The 24,102-nt window shown below is 41.0% G+C and overlaps 1 protein-coding gene across 4 annotated transcripts in view; it reads left to right on the forward strand.

Moving 5' to 3' along the window:
• Nucleotides 1-389: 389 nt before the first annotated feature.
• ppp1r13bb (protein phosphatase 1, regulatory subunit 13Bb) overlaps nucleotides 390-24,102 on the forward strand; it is an 81,125-nt gene continuing 57,412 nt past the window's right edge. Inside the window, exons 1-2 of one of the 4 annotated variants that reach the window (XM_024420543.2) lie at nucleotides 390-583; nucleotides 1,371-1,551. In XM_024420543.2, the coding sequence (XP_024276311.1) occupies nucleotides 1,543-1,551 (9 nt within the window). In that variant the 5' untranslated portion in view covers nucleotides 390-583; nucleotides 1,371-1,542. The remainder of the gene's footprint in view (nucleotides 584-1,370; nucleotides 1,552-24,102) is intronic. The other 3 variants (XM_024420545.2, XM_024420546.2, XM_024420544.2) reach the window with 3 other exon arrangements.

Here is a 24,102-nt window from a genome sequence, read left to right on the forward strand (position 1 = left end):
CTAGAGGATGCTAGGCCAATTGTGCACTGCCTCATGTGTCTCCCAGTCAAGACCAGCTGTGACACAGCCTGGGATCAAACCTAGGTCTGTAGTGACATCTCAAGCACTGCAATGCAGTGTCTTAGACCACTGCGCCACTTGGGAGGCCCCCAGAAATTGCTTTTAACAAACAATTTGTCCGCCCAAAACTGCGTTCCCGTTGAATTTCAAAATCCTGATGTTGCCCCTGAGCCAAAAAGTTTGCCCACTCCTGTGTTAGATGGTTGGGAATTTGTTAATACTTTTTTCAAGCAAAGTATAAGGAATTGTACTCCAGTCTAGTATGTGGCGATAATGCAACATTTATTGGATACCAACCGCCGTTAATCCTCATCGAAGAAGAGTTTGGCTCTGCCCACCTCCTTGCTTGTTCTGCCCACTAGGATTCAGGCTCGGGTCTATCTTGGGTTAGTTGTAAAGATCTTTGACCGCATCTTATGGTGCTAGTACGTTAGGTTACTTGGTATCAGTAGCTTCATTAGGCCTGAATCACTCGCGATAGGCTACGACGACCAAGAATGAACAGGAATTGTCTCTGACATCTGTAAGTAACGCTTTTGTTGTTTATTTCAGTAGCTAGCTAACGTTACTAGCTAGCTATCGTTTCATCAGCTGATTAGCTAGCTAGTTAACGTTATCTCGCGACCTAAATTAGACTAGCTATTCACTAACGTTAGCTAGTAAATAATCCACCTGAACAAGCCTAACGTTAATCATGTTTTACATTCAAAAACTAGGTGCTAACGTTAGCTAAGCGCTACCCAACGCTCCTAAAATTGTAGTTAAAACTACGATACAAACACTTGGCAACGAACGTTACGTTAGCTAGCATGGCAGAACTAGCAGCAGCTAGGTAACGTTAGCTAGATAGTTAGGTCTTGCCGATGGCCTAACTTTAGCTAACTGTCTAATTGGCTAGCTAGCGAAGTTCCACACTGACCAAATTATACTGATGGTATGACACTACTAACTAGCTAACGTTAGCTAGCTACCTAGCCTATAAATAGTTAACTACTTACAGTACAATGTTAAAGTAACAATCGAAACATTAACGTGGATAACTCTCTAGTTATATAGTAAGGGAAACCGTAGTGTCAATGTTTGGTATTCATCATCAATATAAGGTTCGCTCCAGGCCCAAGTGTTGATGAGTTGATGTCAGTGTTTACCGTAACGTTAGACTACCTGAGCTCTGACCCACTCGGCCTAACTAGGTAGTTAGGCCAACGTTACTTCTCACTGCCTGCCACATAGTCTGTATGCAGTTAGTTGGCTTGGTATCTAGTTACTGTAACAGTTAATTAGCTCATATCCGTTTTTATATTGCATAGGACGAGGCCTGGGCTGGCTCTCATCACTGAACTGTTGGCGCTACTGGGCAGAATCTCCAGCCATAACTTTGGATATCGTTAGCAGATAGCTAGAAGACATCGAATTCAACCTTTCCAAGTTCGACATTGTTGATTTGATGCCCCCGTCGTTCTGACAGACAGAGCCGCCAATATGATGCCGGTGAGTGTTGGTGAATGTACATGTTATGCTGGTCGTTCGACACTTCACAAAGGGAACATGGAGGCATTAAAGCTGGGATCCTTAATGGTGAATCTGCCACTAACGATTGGAATATTACATTACGGGACATCTTTGCATGCGTTCGATAGAACAGCAGAATATGTATTGCAATGTTTTTTTTACTAGACATTTTCATCCGCAAAACAATAACAAAGGTGGTTCTGTTTCCCTTAATGCGGATTCCATCTTTAACTGTTGCCTCAGTCAAACTCTGTGAGAAGTGTATGTTACCAGGAAGATGATACGTGCTTGAAACAGTGGGTTTTGATAACGTTTGAATGTGCAAAGAGTAGAGCTCAACTGCTTCTACCACTCTGCTAGCAGGGTTCTCACAGCTCACCTTCCCACAATCCCACTATATTTCACCACGTGCCCTCCTTTCGTTGAAAATTAATGGGGGCAGAACTTCTCCTGCCAAATGTGTTGTTGTTGAAAACCCACTAAGTTCTTGCGTCCCTTCTCCAATATTTGAAGCATTGTTCCAACTAGACCACTGGCTCATGAAACCCCAGCTCTAGTTAGATCCTTGTACGGCTACTTCTTCCATATGGGGTTCTAGTGTAGGATGGATTATAGATAGGTGAACATTTTTCTACCTACCTTGGCAATAGTTCCATATTTCTTGATTTTTGAATTGCACCAATGTCCAGTTGCAGGTGGAACCCCGATAACCAGGGAATATTCAGAAATAATTAAACCACGTTGCTTAGAAGTGACTAGTTCCAGCAAAGATATTAGGAAATGTGAGATGTATGTCAGCTAAAATGGTGAGAAATCTCTTCACGCGGTGCAAAAAGTAGATTTCATATATTTGTGAACATTCTCTGGTTTTTGGAGTTCCACCTGCAACTGTAAACAGTTGTTAATAAGACACTGCTGCCTTCAAAATTTAGAATTAATGAAGTATCACCAATTTTTTAAGGTTGGTTGAACATTGTTTTACCATATTGTCAATGAACCATCAACTCGACCATAAGCTTTTAGCTATGCTGCTTGTTTGAATGCCTTGGCTAGTGAAACCCCAAAGCAACAATTGCAGTTGGAAAGGAATATTATGTCTAATGGCAAGTGCATGTACGCACCAGTGAATTAAATGATCACCTCTGCAAGTGTCTGGGAATACCATTTAAGAATGTGATTACAGTAAAGAAAGTTGGGATAATCCTAGTGATTAATGTGGGAGGGGCAGCGCCCTGACAATATTCCGCCAAGCCTGCTGCCCTTTTGGGGATCTAGTGAGATTAGTAGATTTTCAGACAATCCACAGGGGTTTAAGTGCTGTGTGGCACTGTTCACTTCCTTTTAAGAAAGATTACATTCGTGCATGAGGTTGGTTGAGCATTTAGGGTTAAAGGCTCTGCACTCAAACAATCCCCTCTCTGCATGTGTTCAAATCCAAGCCCCACTGGTCTTCACTAGAGGTCGACCGATTATGATTTGTCAACTCCGATACTGATTATTGGAGAACCAAAAAAAGCCAATACCAATTAATCGGTCGATTTTTATTTATATATATATATTTTTTTATTAAAAAATTATATGTATTTGTAATAATGAAAATTACAACAATACTGAATGAACACTTATTTTGACTTCATAAAATACATCAATAAAATCAATTTAGCTTCAAATAAATAATGAAACATGTTCAATTTGGTTTAAATAATGCAAAAACATAGTGATGGAGAAGAAAGTAAAAGTGCAATATGTGCCATGTAAGAAAGCTAACGTTTAAGTTCCTTGCTCAGAACATGAGAACATATGAAAGCTGGTGGTTTCTTTTAACATGAGTCTTCAATATTCCCAGGTAAGAAGTTTTAGGTTGTAGTTATTATAGGAATTATAGGACTATTTCTCTATACCGTTTGTATTTCATTAACCTTTGACTATTGGATGTTCTTATAGGCACTTTACTATTGACCAGTGTAACAGTATAGCTTCCGTCCCTCTCCTCGCTCCTCCCTGGGCTCGAACCAGGAACACAATGACAACAGCCACCATCGAAGCAACGTTACCCATGCAGAGCAAGGGGAACAACTACTCCAAGTCTCAGAGCGAGTGATGTTTGAAATGCTATTAGTGCGCACCCCGCTAACTAGCTAGCCATTTCACATCGGTTACATCAGCCTAATCTCGGGAGTTGATAGGCTTGAAGTCATAAACAGCTCAATGCTTGAAGCATTGCGAAGAGCTGCTGGCAAAACGCACAAAAGTGCATCGCTCAGTCAGACTGCTCTATCAAATCCTAGACTTAGTTATAACATAATAACACACAGAAATACGAGCCTTAGGTCATTAACATGGTCGAATCCGGAAACTATCATCTCGAAAAAACAAAACGTTTATTCTTTCAGTGAAATACGGAACCGTTCAATATTTTATCTAAGGTGTGGCATCCATTAGTCTAAATATTACTGTTACATTGTACAACCTTCAATGTTATGTCATAATTATGTAAAATTCTGGCAAATTAGGCGGCCCAAACTGTTGCATATACCCTGACTCTGCGTGCAATGAACGCAAGAGAAGTGACACAATTTCACCTGGTTAATATTGCCTGCTAATCTGGATTTCTTTTAGTTCAATATGCAGGTTTAAAAAATATATACTTCTGTGTATTGATTTTAAGAAAGGCATTGATGTTCATGGTTAGGTACACATTGGGGAAACGATACGCACCCCATCAATTATATGCAACGCAGGACACACTAGATAAAATAGTAATATCATCAACCATGTGTAGTTAACTAGTTGTTATGATTGATTGTTTTTTATAAGATAAGTTTAATGCTAGCTAGCATTTACCTTGGCTTACTGCATTTGCGTAACAGTCTCCTCGTGGAGTGCAATGAGAGACAGGTGGTTAGAGCGTTGGACTAGTTAACTGTAAGGTTGCAATATTGAATACCCCGAGCTGACAAGGTGAAAATCTGTCGTTCTGCCCCTGAACAAGGCAGTTAACCCACCGCTCCTAGGCCGTCATTGAAAATAAGAATGTGTTCTTAACTGACTTGCCTAGTTAAATAAAGATTAAATAAAGGTGTAAAAAAAAATAGGCAAAATCGGTGTCCAAAAATACCAATTTCCGATTGTTATGAAAACTTGAAATCAGCCTTAATTAATCGGCCATTCCGATTTATCGGTCGACTTCTAGTCTTCACACTATGTTCCCTCATATCTGTCCCAGCTCATTTTTCTATCCCTTTTTTAAAAACTTTCTAGTGAGCTCATTGTCACCCTGCACTGGTTTGCAATTGTGACAATTAGCCTAGTTATGCATCATGGCTGTTAATTGGAATAGGTGTTAGGCTACCCTTTTTTAAGAGTTTTTGAATAGCCTAACTTTTGTGAAGGCTTCACTGACTTATGAAAAGGCAATGGATTATACAGTACCAGTCAAACTTTTGGAAACACCTAATCATTCCAGGGTTTTTCTTTATTTTTTAAAACTATTTTCTACATTGTAGAATAATAGTGAAGACACCAAAACTATGAAATAACAGATATGGAATCATGTAGTAACCAAAAAAGTGTTAAACAAATCTAAATATATTTCATATTTGAGATTCTTCAAAGTAGCCACCCTTTGCTTTGATGACAGCATTGTACACTCTTGGCATTCTCACAACCAGCTTAATAAGGTAGTCACCTGGAATGCTTTCCAATTAACAGGTGTGCCTTGTTAAAAGTACATTTGTGGAATTACTTTCCTTAATGAGTTTGAGTCAGTTGCGTTGTGACAAGGTAGGGGTAGCATACAAAAGATAGCCCTATTTGGTAAAATACCAAGTCCATATTATGACAAGAACAGCTCAAATTAGCAGAGAAACGACAGTCCATCATTACTTTAAGACATGAAGGTCAGTCAATCCAGAAAATGTCAAGAACTTTTACTTTTTCTTCAAGTGCAGTCGCAAAAACCATCAAGCGCTATGATGAAACTGGCTCTCATGAAGACCGCCACAGGAAAGGAAGACCCAGAGTTACCTCTGCTGCAGAGGATAAGTTCATTAGAGTTAACTGCACCTCAGGTTGCAGCCCAATTAATGCTTCACAGAGTTCAAGTAACAGACATCTCAACATCAGCTGTTCAGAGGAGACTGCATAAATCAGGCCTTCCTGGTCAAATTGCTGCAAAGGATCCACTACTTAAGACAACAATAAAAAGAAGAGACTTGCTTGGGCCAAGAAACTCGAGCAATGGACATTTGACCGGTGGAAATTTGTCCTTTGGTCTGGTCTGAATGAGATATTTTTAGTTCCAACTGCCGTGTCTTTGTGAACGGATGATCTCTGCATGTTTGGTTCCCACCGGGAAGCATGGAGGAGGAGGTGTGGGGGTGCTTTGCTGGTAACATTGTCTGTGATTTGTTTAGATTTCAAGGCACACTTAACCAGCATGGCTATCACAGAATTCTGGCCAAAAGCCATCCCATCTGGTCTGCGCTTAGTGGGACTAACATTTGTTTTTCAAAAGGACAATGACCCAACATACCTCCAGGCAGTGTAAGGGCTATTTGACCAAGAAGGAGAGTGATGGAGTGCTGCATCAGATGACCTGGCCTCCACAATCACCCAACCTCAACCCAATTGAGATGGTTTGGGATGAGTTGGACTGCAGAGTGAAGGAAAAGCAGTCAACAAGTGCTCAGCATTTGTGGGAACTCCTTCAAGACTGTTGGAAAAGCATTCCAGGTGAAGCTGGTTGAGAGAATACCAAGTGTGTGCAAAGCTGTCAAGGCAACGGGTGGCTACTTTGAAGCATCTCAAATATATTTTGATTTGTTCAACACTTTTGGTTACCTCATGATTCCATATGTGGTATTTCATAGTTGATGTCTTCACTATTATTCTACAATGTAGAAAATTGTACAAATAAAGAAAAACCCTTGAATGAGTAGGTGTCTAAACGTTTGACTCGTACTGTATGTAAAATTAATGCACTACAAAACAAACTCAATGCAAAACCTTTGAAACCAGGCCCATACTGATATAATTGACTGTACTTTAAAAGCTGAGGAAAGAGGTGAGAGTGGAGTAGATAAATATTGGGCCGATGAACTTCTAACCCCTTCTAAAGGTGTGGCTTTGGGTTCAGCATGAGGTTAGGCTCTCATTGGGTAGGCTGCTTTACCCATTCTGTGTTTCATGTACCCCCCCTCTCTCCACTGTCACTAGCACCCTACCCTACAGAGACATTCCATGGGGCTAACTTTGAAGAGAACAGAAAACCTGCTCTACTCTTCATGTTTTTTTCCCCCAGCCGTAGTAGCATGTTTTGCATCCAATTGGCGACAGATTTTCATGCAAATATTAAGAAATCTGCATATAGAAAACATGAGTATTTTCCCACCAGTGGTGTCTTTCCACCAAACTGACTTGTTGCAGATTAAAATCAGTGCGTGTTGACAGTGCACACAAAATGTACTTTTTCACTGAAGTTTTCATGTACCAAATAAACATCGAAATTTCAATGTGTTTCCATTGCATTTTCAACTCTACCGTTTATTTTTTGTCACAAACTGTTGCGTTAAATAGCAAATATGCCTACTCTGGTCTTTGCACGTGTGCTCTAGCCAAAAGCTTGCAGATGATGTGCGGTGGACTAGTCTACATGATGTGATTATTATGGATAAAAGGGAGAGTATTTTTATTTGTCAAACGCAACTCAAGCATCGATCATCATAAGACCCTCAATATTTATTGGAAAGGAGCATCAAGATCACCGTGCACTTGTGAAGTTCATCATGACTATTTCATCTGTAGCCTAAAACTGCGTTTCCCAAGTTGTAGTGGGAGGACAACACACAGCAAATAATCACGTGAATCCAAGTTTACTTCAATATGGTTGTTGTTAAATCATTATTTGCGTATTAAGGCGTTTCCAACTCCATTTCTTGCTTAATTCATTTTACAGGCACAAAAGGATCCCACCATGTCGACTAATACATTCTATAACAGCACTTATAATATTGTACCAAAATGTCCTGTTTCCATCACATTTAAAAAAAAAAATGTTTACGATGTGACTTTACTCGCATAACTGTGGATGGAAACGTGGTTTGTTATGGCTGTTCGATTGTGGTATCGCCGTGCTTGGGAGTTGGGACATTCTAAGGTCAACATACTGCTGCCGCGAGTGGGGGTGATATGACAAATGTAGCCTACATTGTATCAAACTTTTGACATTATCGGAGGTAAGCTAGTTAGCGAAGCACATTTACAAACCCTGTGTTTTGACAAGGTTGATATATTTCCATGAACTTCTGAAGAACGTAGGGTGGAAAGAGATTTGGATTTCCCTATCACACAGGAGATTGTGTGACCTACCAATTTTTCCTACACCTGCAAGCTATAGACACACCTTTTAGAGTTGTGTGGGAGAGAGACTCACATGGCAGGACTATCAGAGGGGTAATGTGACCTAGAATGTTGTCTCGTGCTAGGACTCCAATGATGAATGGTGGAAAAAAACTAAACTGTCCATGGGCTACTGGCAATCTGCCAAGACAGTGACATGCATGCATGACAGGACTGTAGGGTGTGAGAGGACCTAGTGCCCTCACTGTACAGCAGGTGGTCAAAGGTCAGGTTTATGGTTTCTCCTGCATTTGCACAAATGCTTTGCGCGGTGTGCAATATTTAGGAAATGGCTTTCAATCTGCATTTCATCTCTCTCATGAGCACTGATGATAAGCTTAATGATTGGATAGGTTTATCCACCCACTGTTGCCATCTAACATTGTAGGCCTATTTAGTCAGACCCAGCATTGTATATGGGGAGCACAGACTCCCAAACGCTCAGGTTATTGAGGAGGAGAAAATGCTGCCAGAGAGAAACCAGCAATCTGCTAACGGGATGGATGAAGGTTTTGCTGGCCAGCACAGCCTTGGCAGTGGATAAATGTGTTAACTCTTTGTGCCTGTCATGCCCCTTGGGGGTAAATTTAGCAGGTCAGACGAATTGCTCCCCGGTGGAACAGCACAGGGAGCTCTCAGGGAGCCTCAGCCTCCCTTCCAGTCCATCACACTGTGCTCGCAAACAAACAAACAACACACCCACACTCAGTCTCACACTTGTACACCTATTGAATGGGGCAGGCTGTCCTGGAGTAATAGACTTGAGTGATTTAGGTGAGAGAAAAGGAGACTGTGGACTTTGTTGGTGTTTATGTATCTATCTGAAATGGGGGGGAGTAGTAGCCTATTTAATTGTTGGTGTGTTTTCGAACGGCTCGAGAGGGCTGTCCTGTTTTTGTACTGAATTTCATCTGTGCTTTTTGGAGTTTGGAAGGGAGCATTTCCAACCTAGCCTACGATGTCTGCTGTGTGGATCGAGCCGTCAACAAGTCGAGCAGTCATTTGAAAGAGTAAGACCATTTGGATGAGACAACTCAAAAGGTGAAATCCATAAAAGCCAAGATAATGGATTTCATTGCCCTTGACAATCAACCGTTCTGTCATGGGCGATGTTGGCTTTCGCCAACAGGTCGAGCACCGGTACACATGTTGCCCTATCGGAGTTGCACAGTAATAGTGTCACTGCTATTAGCTTCATGACATACTATGGAACGCCATTTGGGTCTTTGCATGTCAAAAAAGATACGTTAAATAAGCTTTTAATTTGACACGTCAAATAACGCACGTGCAAGCCATGCGCCACCACTACTATCAGTAGCACTGTCAAAGCTGCATAATAAAGTCCGCAAACAAATAAACACCGGCCACGAACGATGTGTTTACAATAACGCGTTGGTAATAAAGCATCATTTGTTCGACCGCAATTTCCGGGGTAGCTAGCTTTAACTTGGTACCTAGCTAGCACCAGTACAACCAGCCTGAAAACAATGACCAGTAGAAACTGCAGCCATTTTCATTATTCTTAGCAATGATTTAGGAATCCTTGTGAGTAAGTATTAGCTAGGTAGCCACATTGTTGTTCGCCTATTGAAATTGAACTTCAGTTCATTTAAATAAATAGCTAGCCAGCTACTTAACCCTGTTGCCTAAAGCTAAAGTAATAAGCAGCCAGCTAGCATCATCTGGCTATTGAGGCTTGACCGCACCGGGTTGTGTTGTAGAGCTAGCCGCAATAAGGATTAGTAACAATAGTGGAATTTGCAGTTTGCCTTCAAAATAAAAGTACCTCTTTGAAAGTGATGCTGAAGGTTATATTTGGTGGAATCATGCCATATTTAGACTAGATAATGTTAAACAAGGTTTGAATGTGAAGCAATGAAATGGGGTATCAGTCTACTCGGTGACACCCACAGAACAACTGTTTAGAGTTTACGCACATATTAGCGTTGTAGCTCTTATCGCGGGACTGTGTCTGTGTGAAATTACCTCCCCAGTCGGCCAATATTGTGTATTGGCATTCATATTGCACGGTACAGCTTTACCTACGGATTGGGGATCACATTAAATGGGGGTATCAGTTGACTCAATAACCAATACATTTTTTCCCAACGCTCAGTTATAAGACTCCAAAATATCCACGCAGTATTGTTTTTCCTCATGAATAGTGTTTAATACACATAGGACAATAAATGTGGCTCAATTCAGTTTCAGTCCCGCAATAAGAACTACAATGCTAATGTTCTCTGGGTGTTACTGAGTAGACTGATCCCCCATGTCCTTGATACACAATCCATAGGTAAGGCTGTACAATGAAATAAGTATGCCCTCAATCCAATTCTAAAGTATAATACATCCAGTGTGATATTAACACATTTTCTTTTGTAGATTTTATATAACATTCCAACCTCGTTTAGCATGATTATTCAATTATGGCATAATTCTACTATTTGTATTAATTTGCATCACTGTCAAGGACATACTTTTATTTTGAAGGCTAACCGCAAAGTCCACTATTGCGGCTAATCCTTATTGTGGCTAGCTTCACATAGATGGGTCCGACCACCATTTATCAAATAAGAACTGTCTTATAAATTAGGGTTATTTTAGATGATTACACCTAGCTATATAGTTAGCTAGCTGGCTAACTATAGCTACTGAAACAGATGAAGTCGTTTTGGGTGAAGAACATTGTTTGCTTCCATGAGCTAGCTAGCTTTTTTTTAAATGACCAGCACAGTAAGTGCGCAAGACAACTTTACCAGCATCATAGCATACGTATCAATGAATCGTTGTGACATGAAATACGAGTGATTGTTTACACTATGTGTAATAACTACATAAATGTAGTAACACGTTAAATTATTATGTGACGTGCAGTCATATTCAGGTCCTGATTGGTCAACAAGCTTATTTAACACGCAAAAGACCCAAACGGCGTTCCATAGTATGAGAAATCCTGGTTGAGAATGAAACGACTGATCACATGAACAACAAAACAGCACAGCAAGTAAGTGAAAGAAATAGGTTTTGATTATGTTTTACTGGTAATGGGGACATAAGTAAATGCCAACAAAATTACTTTTTGGTCAGTGTGGTGTGTGTAACCATTATTTAACGTCCATGTGTGTGTTAACTATTTAACTGTACTAGAATGCTTAAAAGGCAGCAAAACATTTTAATACCGGTTCTCTGAATTTTTGTTTGTTGGCAAGGAAAATATCAGATATCTGTATCGGCTAAAAATGTCATATCGGTGCATCACTACTCTCAAGCTTTGACAGGTTGGATGGGGAGAGTCGCTGCACAGCTATTTTCAGTGCTTTTCAGAGATTTTCGATCGGGTTCAAGTCCGGGCTCTGGTAGGCCACTTGTTCTGAAGCCACTCCTGCATTGTCTTGGCTGGGTGCTCAGGGTTGTTGTCCTGTTGAAAGCTACACCTTTGCCCCAGTCTGAGGTCCTGAGCAGTTAAAAAAAAAATCAAGGATCTCTCTGTACCTTGCTCCGTTCATCTCTCTCAATCCTGACTCGTCTCTCAGTCTCTGCCGCTGAAAAACATCCCCACAGCTTGATGCTGCCACCACCATGCTTCACCGTAGGGATGGTGCAAGGTTTCCTCCAGACGTGACGATGGCATTCAGGACAAAGAGTTCAATCTTGGTTTCATCAGACCAGAGCATCTTGTTTCTCATGGTCTGAGAGTCCTTTAGGTGCCTTTTGGCAAAATCACAGCAGGCTGTCATGTGCCTTTTACTGAAGAGTGGCTTCTGTCTGGCCACTCTACCATAAAGGCCTGATTGGTGGCGTGCTGCAGAAATGGTGGTCCTTCTGGAATGTTCTCCCATCTCCACAGAGGAACTCTAGAGCTCTGTCAGAGTGACCATCGGGTTCTTGGTCAACTCCCTGACCAAGGCCCTTCTTCCCTGACTGCTCAGTTTGGCTGGGCGGCCTGCTCTAGGAAGAGTCTTGGTGGTTTGAAACTTCTTCCATTTACAAATGGAGGCCACTGTGTTCTTGGGGACCTTCAAAGCTTCAGAAATGTTTTGGTATCCTTCCCGAGACCCGTGCCTCGACATAATCCTGTCTCGGAGCTCTATGGACAATTCCTTCTACCTCACGGTTTGGTTTTTGCTCTGACATGCACTGTCAACTGTGGGACCTATCTAGACAGGTGTATGCCTTTCCAAATCATATTCAATCAATTGAATTGACCACATGTGGACCCCAATCAAGTTGTAGAAACATCAAGGATGATCAATGGAAACAGGACGCACCTGAGCTCAATTTCAAGTCTTTTTTGCAAAGGGTCTGAATACTTAGGGATCTGTTTATTAAGGGGGCAAAAAAAAAAAAAAAAAAAATAATAATTCGCTTTGTCATTATGGGATATTGTGTGTAGATGGATTAACTAAAAAAAAATCCTCATCAATTGTAGAATAAGGCTGTAACAACAAAATGTGGAAAAGGTCAAGGGGTCTGAATACTTTCCAAATGCACTGTATTTGTGGCAAATAGAGATGGGCAAAGATACTAGAATATCCAGACATCAGTATTTGATTACTTGCGAGAATATTCACTTAAGAATAGAATAGGCCTATTAACAATGAAAAAGCTGTCTAAAATAAAATGATCTACAGTGGGGCAAAAAAGTATTTAGTCAGCCACCAATTGTGCAAGTTATCCCACTTAAAAAGACGAGAAAGGCCTGTAATTTTCATCATAGGTACACTTCAACTATGACAGACAATTATTTTTTTAAATCCAGAAAATCACATTGTAGGATTTTTAATGAATTTATTTGCAAATGATGGTGGAAAATAATTATTTGGTCACCTACAAACAAGCAAGATTTCTGGCTCTCACAGAACTGTAACTTCTTCTTTAAGAGGCTCCTCTGTCCTCCACTCGTTACCTGTATTAATGGCACCTGTTTGAACTTGTTATCAGTATAAAAGACACCTGTCCACAACCACAAACAGTCACACTCCAAACTCCACTATGGCCAAGACCAAAGAGCTGTCAAAGGACACCAGAAACAAAATTGTAGACCTGCACCAGGCTGGGAAGACTGAATCTGCAATAGGTAAGCAGCTTGGTTTGAAGAAATCAACTGTGGGAGCAATTATTAGGAAATGGAAGACATACAAGACCACTGATAATCTCCCTCGATCTGGGGCTCCACGCTAGATCTCACCCCGTGGGGTCAAAATGATCACAAGAACGGTGAGCAAAAATCCCAGAACCACACGGGGGGACCTAGTGAATGACCTGCAGAGAGCTGGGACCAAAGTAACAAAGCCTACCATCAGTAACACACTACGCCGCCAGGGACTCAAATCCTGCAGTGCCAGACGTGTCCCCCTGCTTAAGCCAGTACATGTCCAGGCCCGTCTGAAGTTTGCTAGAGAGCATTTGGATGATCCAGAAGAATATTGGGAGAATGTCATATGGTCAGATGAAACCAAAATAGAACTTTTTGGTAAAAACTCAACTCGTCGTGATTGGAGGACAAAGAATGCTGAGTTGCATCCAAAGAACACCATACCTACTGTGAAGCATGGGGGTGGAAACATCATGCTTTGGGGCTGTTTTTCTGCAAAGGGACCAGGAAGACTGATACGTGTAAAGGAAAGAATGAATGGGGCCATGTATCGTGAGATTTTGAGTGAAAACCTCCTTCCATCACCAAGGGCATTGAAGATGAAACGTGGCTGGGTCTTTCAGCATGACAATGATCCCAAACGCCGCCCGGGCAACGAAGGAGTAGCTTCGTAAGAAGCATTTCAAGGTCCTGGAGTGGCCTAGCCAGTCTCCAGATCTCAACCCCATAGAAAATCTTTGGAGGGAGTTGAAAGTCTGTGTTGCCCAGCAACAGCCCCAAAACATCACTGCTCTAGAGGAGATCTGCATGGAGGAATGGGTCAAAATACCAGCAACAGTGTGTGAAAACCTTGTGAAGACTTACAGAAAAAGTTTGACCTCTGACATTGCCAACAAAGGGTATATAACAAAGTATTCAGATACACTTTTGTTATTGACCAAATACTTATTTTCCACCATAATTTGCAAATAAATTCATTAAAAATCCTACTATGTGATTTTTCTGGATTTTTTTCCCTCATTTTGTCTGTCATAGTTGAAGTGTACATATGACACAAATTACAGGCCTCATCTTTTTAAGTGGGAGAACTTGCACAATTGGTGGCTGACTAAATACATTTTTGCCCCACTGTATGTGACAAGGCTACATAGCCTACAAGGATAGACCATTACATTCAACAATTTAATGAAACACTGAGTTATGAGTGTGCCCCATAAAAATAAAAAATACATAACAACAAGCTACAAAAGTGTGTTGGCTATTGCCGGTCAATAAATGCGCCACTACAGTCAGAGGCTCCATGTGTAGGAAGTGAAGTTGGTGATTTCTAATCAATGCAAAATATAATACAAATGTACCGAATTAAGTTGACTAAATGAGAAGGAGTAGGCTACAATGATCAACCAACAGGTAGGTTGTTGTTTAATATTAATGGATTGGCTGTAGAAAAGGACGGGGTTGTCACTAGTTACCACAACCACAAAGCCTAAATTAAGGAAAATGTGCTCTTTGATCTTAATTTAAGATTAGGCATAATGTTATCAGTGTGGTTAAGGTTAGGTTTAAAATCTGATTTTAAGAAGAGAAATTGTAGAAATAGGCAGGCTTTAGACATTTTGACTGTGGTAACTAGTGACACCCCAAAGACGGGTAGCACAGCAAAATAACCTCAATTAGCCCTCCTGCCTATGCTGTCAGACAAAAATCACTATTTTAGTAGTTCTTCAAAGTAAATAAGGCATAGTTTGTATTCAGCAGTCATAAAAGTATAAATCTTAGATCATGTACTGTATTTTCAGGTAGATACCTCACAAAGAAACTGACTTCGATTAGGCGTTCGGGACAAGTAGACGCGAAATGGATTTTGATCATGGTGTATAAATGCAGTCTAGCTCCACAGTGCTGTGTAGAGCCATCAAATTATTATCTGACGATGATGATGATGATGCACTGGCTACAGAGTATGATAATCAATCTGGCCTTCTCTAACTAATACATTACGTTAACTAATTAGAGCCACATCAACTAATGAATTCCAAACTGAATTATCAAATTGTAATCCATAAACAGCAATTGTCGAAGAAATATGCTTGAAAATGTTGATTTTCTTCTTACGTTGTGAAATTAATGACATGAGAATGGCTGCAAGTGTTCAGATACCGCATGAATACTTTTTTCTTCCTCTTCATAGAGCGCCACAGTGGAAGTGCCATAATAATGCAATATTTTACGTGGCGTCATTACGTCATGTGCATACCTATATAACATAGGTACATCTGCTTTGGGTTTTGCACATCGGCGTTAAACTAGACATTGGGCTGATACTGATGTTGGTATTATTTAGCTAATATCGGCCGATTCCGATATGTTGACCGATATATCGTGCATCCCTACTTGAGAGGATCTGCAGAGAAGAATGGAAGAAACTCCCCAAATACAGGTGTGCCAGGCTTCTAGCGTCATACCCAAGAAGACTCAAGACTGTAATCGCTGCTAAAGGTGCTACAACTAAGTATTTAGTAAAGGGTCTGAATACTTATGCAAATGTAATACATAAAAAATAAAAAAAATACATTACTAGTTTCTACAAACCTGTTTTTGCTTTGTTATTGTGTGTAGATTGATGAGGGGGGAGAAACAATTTAGTCCATTTTAGAATAACGTTGTCCCCCACCCACTTGGCAATGATGGTAGTTAGTGCGTTTTTTTAGGTTCTCTGCTGTGCCTCTCCTCTGTGTTCTGTGGTCAGTACCTGGACTTCATGTTCCACTTCTCACTGTGATGGCTCATTGTAGTGATGTATTGACCAACTGTTCATAGACGTCCAACAGTATGTTGTTAACGCCAGGTATGGCGTTTGAGAGCTTTCACTTGGTACTTTCAGAACAAACATTGTACAATTTCTCCATCCGGGCCGTCATAGTTTTTCAACATGGTATCTTGTGGTCTGGTTCTAGATATGCCGTTATTGCATTGAATCCGTCATCCTTTGCGATTGACAATGGCTGCGTATCAACTGAATAATTTCTGTAACAGCTCTGTGATTTTCTCACTCCATGCCTTTATCATGCTTCTTTTGTGTGAAAAGCCTGTCTATTGTTGGGGGGGCCTCCGCTGCTGCCAGCAACGGTTTGGATCTCACTCTCCCAGTGCCTCCCGTTCAGACGGTTAAGCATTGCACCAGTACTGCCACTGTAGCTTAAATTCCACCCCGCAAAGTTCACATTTCACCTGATTTCATTTAACTTCTCAAAGTATTACGATACAGGACTTTCCCGACTGTCTCTACCCTGTCTGAAAAGTAAACTGAAAGTCTGCCAAGGCCAGCTTATTTAGTGGGTACTTGTTTTGGGTCACAAAACCATAAAATTGTCAGGTGTTGATATTAGCCAAACAACTAACGTGATGTCATAACTCCCCAACACATTCATACATTTGTGTTAACCATATTGCTTTTGATTAAGGCTGATTGATTTGATCCATGCTCATCTGTTCTAGTTGAGGAATGTCTGCTTGGGGTGTAACGGTTCACAACATGTTCGGTTCTTTCCATGATCTTTGGCTCTCGGTTTGGATTTATCTTGCTTCTCAGGAGGGGAAAGAAATGACAAATTAGGGATGTGAGATATATCAGTCAACATATCGCAATCGATGTCTAGTTTAACGGCGATGTTAAAAACCGATGTCAAAGCTCACGTGCATACCTATATAATGTAAGTACATGGCGTAATGACGGCACTTAAAATGTTTAGCTACACGTGCAAAACAGCATTCCTAAACTAGCCCACAATGTCTGCTGTGTGGAATGAAGCAGTCAACAAGTCGAGCACTCATTTTGAAAGAGTATTTTTCAGATGTTGCCGTACCGGAGTTACACAGTAATAGCTTCATTGCTATTAGGTTCACGATATACAGTTGAAGTCGGAAGTTTACATACTTAGGTTGGAGTCATTAACATCTTTTTTCAAACACTCCACAAATGTCTTGTTAACAAACTATAGTTTTGGCAAGTCGGTTAGGACATCTACTTTGTGCATGACATGAGTAATTTTTCCAACAATTTTTTACAAACAGATTATATCACTTATAATTCACTGTATCACAATTCCAGTGGGTCAGAAGTTTACATACACTAAGTTGACTGTGCTTTTAAACAGCTTGGAAAATGTCATGGCTTTAGAAGCTTCTGATAGGCTAATTGACATAATTTGAGTCAATTGGATGTGTACCTGTGGATGTATTTCAAGGCCTACCTTCAAACTCAGTGCCTCTTTGCTTGACATCATGGGAAAAGCAAAAGAAATCAGCGAAGACCTCAGAAAAACAATTGTAGACCTCCACAAGTCTGGTTAATCTGTGGGAGCCATTTCCAAACGCCAAGGGACCTTTTGAAGATGCTGGAGGAAACAGGTACAAAAGTATCTATATCCACAGTGAAACGAGTCCTATATCGACATAACCTGAAAGGCCGCTCAGCAAAGAAGAATCCATTGCTCCAAAACCACCATAAAAAAGCCAGACTACAGTTTGCAACTGCACATGGGGACAAAGAATGTACTTTTTGGAGAAATGTCCTCTGGTCTGATGAAACAAAAAATAGAACTATTTGGCCATAATGACCATCATTATGTTTGGAGGAAAAGGGAGGGGGCTTGCAAGCCGAAGAACACCATCCCAACTGTGGGGTGGTGGCAGCATCATGTTGTGGGGGTGCTTTGCTGCAGGAGGGACTGGTGCACTTCACAAAATAGATGGTATCATGAGGATAGAAAAGTATGTGGATACATATTGAAGCAACATCTCAAGACAGTCAGGAAGTTGAAGCTTGGTTGCAAATGGGTCTTCCAAATGGACAATGACCCCAAGCATACTTCCAAAGTTGTGCCAAAATGGCTTAAGGACAACAAAGTCAAGGTACTGGAGTGGCCATCACAAAACCCTGACCACAATCCAAAAGGAAATGTTGGAAGAACTGAAAAAGCGTGTGCGAGCAAGGAGGCTTACAAACCTGACTCCGTTACACCAGCTCTGTCAGGAGGAATGGGCCAAAATTCACCCAACTTATTGTGGGAAGCTTGTGGGAGGCTACCTGAAATGGTTGACCCAAGTTAAACAATTTAAAGGCAATGCTACGAAATACTAATTGAGTGTATGTAAACTTCTGACCCACTGGGAATGTGATGGAAGAAATATATTTGGAAATGTACTTTCTTAAAATAAAGTGGTGATCCTAAGACGGGGAATTTTTACTTGGATTAAATGTCATGAATTGTGAAAAACTGATTTTAAATGTATTTGGTGTATGTAAACTTCCGACTTGAATTGTACATACAATGGAACGCTGTTTGGGTCTTTGCGTGTCAAAAAAAGATACAGTAGGACTGTCAAAGCTACAAATAAGTCTGCAAACACCAGCCACGAACGATGTGTTTACAATACCGCGTTGGTTAAAAAGCATAATTTGTTCAACCGCAACTTCTGGGGTAGCTAGCTTTTAGCTTGGTACCTAGCTAGCACCAATACAACCAGCCTGAAAACAATGACCAGTAGAAACTGAAGTAATTTTCATTATTCTTAGCAATGATTTAGGAATCCTCGTGAGTAAGTATTAGCTAGGAGCCACTTGTTGTTCGCCAATTGAAATTGTTCTTCACGGCCGGATGATATACAGCATGGATTCGAACTAGGGACTGTAGTGACGATTCATGCACGGAGATGCGGTGCCTTCGACCGCTGCGGATGTGTCTGTGTTAACTATTTAACTGTACTAGAATGCTTAAAAGGCCGCTCAAATTTTGAAAAGAAAAAGACTATCGTCTTTTCTTGGCAAGGAAAATAGTGGATATCGGTATCGGCCATAAATGTCATAGCGGTGCATCACTACAAAAAAAAGTGGAATAAAGTCGTTTTTAGCATAGTCCATCGTTTGTAAGAAAAGTTGTCCTCTTAAATTTCAAGCGCCGCTATCCTTAGTGGTCACATTTACAGGTACTATATGAGACAGTTAAGCAGGATATGTACTACATCTTATTCTAGCTAAGCTGTTGACATGCACCTTTTGATATCCCGCTCACGAGTATCCCTGTATCAGGAATAAAAATGAATATTCCTCATTTAAATTCATATGGGTTAAATGGAATAGTAACTGTAGGACTATAATCACTCACCTGTAGCATTATATAATATAAACTCCTGCAGAATTATGCAGTTCTTGCAGTGAAACTATACATCAAATGTAAATGCACATATAACCTGATATCTTTTGACACTGTTATGCAATCAGATAGTATTTCAACCACAAATTATGCACACAAGACAAACTGAAGTCTTATCAGAAACGTGATTTAATCATTTTCTCAGCTTTTCATTTCCTTAAATCCGGTCAAACGGATGACATTTCGACATTTTGCACAGGAACAATCTTTCCAATGTTTTAGTTATTGCATTTACTCCCCTGCCCATTCCTTAAACATCCTCTCTCTGCGATAGCTGAAGTGAAACAGACAACTTTACCGGTGTTAACTAGATTACTAATGCATGCATTAAGTCGATTTAAGACCTTATTCTGCTGAGCACTGCTTTATTTGGTCTTCTAGGCAGTGTTTCCCAACCTTGGTTCCTCGTCCCCCCCAACAGTACACATTTTTATTGTAACTCTGGACAAGCACACCAGATTCAACTCGTCAACTCATCATCAACCCTTCAATGAAGTTGAATGAGTTGTGTTTGTCAAGGGCTACAACAAAACTGTGTACTGTTGGGGGTACTCGAGGACCAGCGTTTGGGGAAACACTGTTCCTGGGCAAAAAGTATATATTTTTTTACCAACTTTTATTTAGTTGTCTTTTATTTTTCAGAGTGGGTTAGAGGTAAAAAAAGAAAGAAAGAAAATGCGTATAGAGATCACCCCGACTCAGTCCCCATCCTCCCTCCCCACCCGCAAACCATGCTTCCCACCTTACTTAACCTAAAGAAAGCATGCCTCCCACCCTTTCCTATCCCACCCAGCAACTGAGGTTGTTTGTCAGTCCCCGTCCTACCCATCCATCTCCTGAGTCTCCCCTTAGATTCCCCTTAACTTGTTGCCCTACGGCAGGGGGGAATCTATGACGAGAAGATGCATGTATCTAACTATAGTTTATTTAAATTAGGGGTGCAAGTAGCCTAAGCCAGTAGGCTATATGGTCCAGTACAGAGTATCTGCTAAAATATTATTATTATTATTATGGTGGTTTGAACTGCGCAGGTAGCCTACTTTTTGAAGTGATTGGTTTGAAAATCTGATGAAAAGATCACACAACATCCATGATATGCGAAACTGAGCCAGCGCAGATCACAAAAAAACGACAGTAAACAGGTAAGCTGTTTACATGCCACAGTATCCCGTCTAAGATCAGCATATCCCAGGCATCTTATCTGGGTTTCTCAAACAGGATACAAGTATTTTCATGTTCTTGTAAATGGGATATGTTTATACATCAACTTAAAAACAGAATATTTGAGTATCTCAAATAAAAACGGATATTGATGTGCATGTAAACATGGTCAATGTGAAAGAGGGTGATGGCCAGTGGCGTTGCACCGAGCAGAGGTTACAGAAAGCCTAGTGTGTTGTGAGTGAATAAGAGCATATAGTGGTCTACAGAGGGTGCAGCAGGATGGACATGCAGGCAGTGCTGGGAGGTTCCTCCCCCCAGTGTCCTCAATGGGGGAGTTGAGTGACTGCGGCGCTGGCCCAGGCAGACGTTTGTGCCCCACGGCGCCACCGGACCATCAGTGTCAAACAGCCAGTCGACCGGAGAGCAGCCCAGTGCCTTTCCTCGCCTCATCTCGCGTGACTCCCTTAGCCAATAACACACGAGCAGGAATGGCTAATGTACTGTTGTCAGGGGGACTCCGGAGGGGATAGTCAAGCGCCATCTACCGTTTCTCACAAGCATAACCCAATCTTACATATAAATATATTACATAACATCCTCTTCCTGGATGGGCCTATGGCTGTTATAGGAGCATCAATTAGCTCTTTCAGAGCTGCACTGACTCAAGGTCTGGAATGAAACGGACTTGATGGCAGCCCAGCACTTTCTTTCCCCTGAGTTGACCCTGAAAGGATGAAATGAGTCAGCTAGCTGTTGATTTATTCAAAAGACCTCGTATACCTGTGCGCGCTCTGTTTCTCTCTCTCTTTTTGCGTAGTTCATTACATATTCATTTTTCTTTCCTTAATGCACTCTCCTAAATTGTCATGTTTGATATGGAGAAGCTTTTCAAATGTGGCCCTGTCATTACAGCTTTGAATCATGGTGGAGAGATGCCCTCCTGTGAGTGTACATTAATTTTTGGACTTATACATTCATGACACAACCATTGATTCTTGAACATTATAACTTCTCAGATCTCAGACTGCCACTTTTAAAAGTAGATTCAGCAACATGACATCATCATAGACATACAGAATATCTTTCCACTTAGTCAGTTACATGTCATGATAAAGTCCATTATTGCTATGCATACTTCCTTTCTTTTTTTTGTGGAATTTACCCCTTTTTCTCCCCAATTTCGTGGTATCCAATTGTTAGTAGCTACTATCTTTTTTTCATCGCTACAACTCCCGTACGGGCTCGGGAGAGACGGAGGACGCATGACTTTCAACCTTCGATACACAACCCAACCAAGCCGCACTGCTTCTTAACACATCGCGCATCCAACCCAATAGCCAGCCGCACCAATGTGTCGGAGGAAACACCGTGCACCTAGCAACCTTGGTTAGCGTGCACTGCGCCTGGCCCGCCACAGGAGTCGCTGGTGCGCGATGAGACAAGGATATCCCTACCGGCCAAACCCTCCCTAACCCGGACGACGCTAGGCCAATTGTGCGTCGCCCCACAGACCTCCCGTTCGCGGCCGGATACGACAGAGCCTGGGCGCGAACCCAGAGTCTCTGGTGGCAGAGCTGGTGCTGCAGTACAGCACCCTTAACCACTGCGCCACCAGGGAGTGACTTTTTTTGGCTAATTCCGATATTTTCCTTGCCAAAAAAACTGTACCGATATTTATTTTAAATTTTAGTGGCCTTTTTAAGCATTCTAGTCCAGTTAAATAGTTAGACCGCTGCGTCAAGGCACCTCAGTGCAAGAGGCATCAGTACAGTCCCTGGTTCGAATCCAGGCTGTATCACATCTGGACGTGATTGGGAGTCCTATAGGGCGAAGCACAATTGGCCCAGCATCGTCCGGGCCGTCATTGTAAATAAGAATTTGTTCTTAACTGACTTGCCTAGTTAAATAAAGGTTACAAACACACCATTGACCAAAAAGTAATTTTGTTGGCATTTACGTATGTCCCCATTACCGGTAAAACATCATCAAAACCTACTTCTTCACTTATTTGCTATGCTGTTTTGTTGTTCATTTGTTCAGTCGTTTCATTCTCATCCAGGATTTCTATGGTACGCCATTTGGGTCTTTGGTGTTTTTAAATAACGCTATTTAATGTGTCAAATAATCTTGTTGACCGATCAGAACATGACTGCACGTCACATAATTTCATTTAGCTACCTCATGGATGCAACCAATGTTCTTCCCCAAAAACATAGCAAAACAACATCTGTTTCAAAAGCTATAGTTAGCTAGCTTACAATATAGCAATATAGGTGTCACCTAAATAACACTAATTTATAATACAGTTAATATTTGATTAATGGTGGTCGGACCAATCTATGTGAAGTTGCTTCACAACACAACCTGGTCCGGTCGAGCCTCACTAGCCAGATGAAGCTAGCTGGCTGCTTATTACTTTAGCTTTAGGCAACAGGGTTAAGTAGCTGGCTAGCTATTTGTCATGAACTGAAGTTCAATTTCAATAGGTGAATAACAAGTGGCTACCTAGTTAATACTTACTCACAAAGATTCCTAAATCATTGCTAAGAATAATGAAAATGACTGCAGTTTCTACTGGTCATTGGTTTCAGGCTGGTTGTATTGGTGCTAGCTAGGTACCAAGCTTTTGCTAGCTACCCCGGAAGTTGCGGTCGAACAAATCATGCTTTATTACCAACGCGGTATTGTAAAACATCATTCGTGGCCGGTGTTTATTTGTTTGCGGACTTTATTGTGCAGCTTTGACAGTGCTACTGTATCTTTTTTGACACGCAAAGACCCAAACTTTGTTCAATAGTATGTATGTCGTGAAGTTAATAGCAGTGACGCTACTACTGTGTAACTCCGGTAGGGCAACATCTGAAAAATAGTGCACTTGGTAGTGTGTACCGGTGCTCGACCAGTCGAGGTAAGCCATCATCACCCACGACAGAGAACAGTTGATTGTCAAGGGCAATGAATTCCGTTATCTTGGCTTTAATACATTTTGATAATGAGCTGAAATGTTGTTACTCTTTCAAATGACTGCTCGACTTGTTGACTGCTTTGTTCCACACAGCAGACATTGTGGGCTAGGTTAGGAATGCTGTGTTGCTCAATTTTACGCGGCGTCATTACGTCATGTTCCTACGTTATATAGGTATGCACGGTATCTTTGACATCGGTCTTTAACATCTGCGTTAAACTAGACATCGGGCCGACACCGATTTTGGTATTTTGTAGCTAATTTTGGCCGATTCCGATATGTATACTAATATATTGTGCATCCCTACTTCTATTACTTGTTATTTTTGACTTGACTCTTTATTGTTATTGTCTGATGTACTGCATTGTGGTAGTGTTGTTGTCTTGTGTGTTCTGTCCTACATCTGTATTTTTCATCTCAGGCCTTCATTGTAAATAAGAATTTGTTCTTAATTGACTTGCCTAGTAAAATAAAATAAAATATATTTTTTGTGTGTGTGTGTGTGTGTGTGTATATATTAGTTTTAAAGCACATAAGCAATTAGCTGTACCTTTTTATACCTGCTGTAAAATGTATGTGATAAATACAGTTTGATCTAATGGTAACCAAATCTTCCACGGCTGCCTTTATCAAATGTGGCAGTGGACAAATCGGTTGGAGCCAATAATGACCGGTCTTGGCAGATTTGG

The sequence above is a fragment of the Oncorhynchus tshawytscha genome, linkage group LG05 (genome assembly GCF_018296145.1).
Source record: "Oncorhynchus tshawytscha isolate Ot180627B linkage group LG05, Otsh_v2.0, whole genome shotgun sequence".
Classification (NCBI taxonomy): Eukaryota; Metazoa; Chordata; class Actinopteri; order Salmoniformes; family Salmonidae; genus Oncorhynchus; species Oncorhynchus tshawytscha.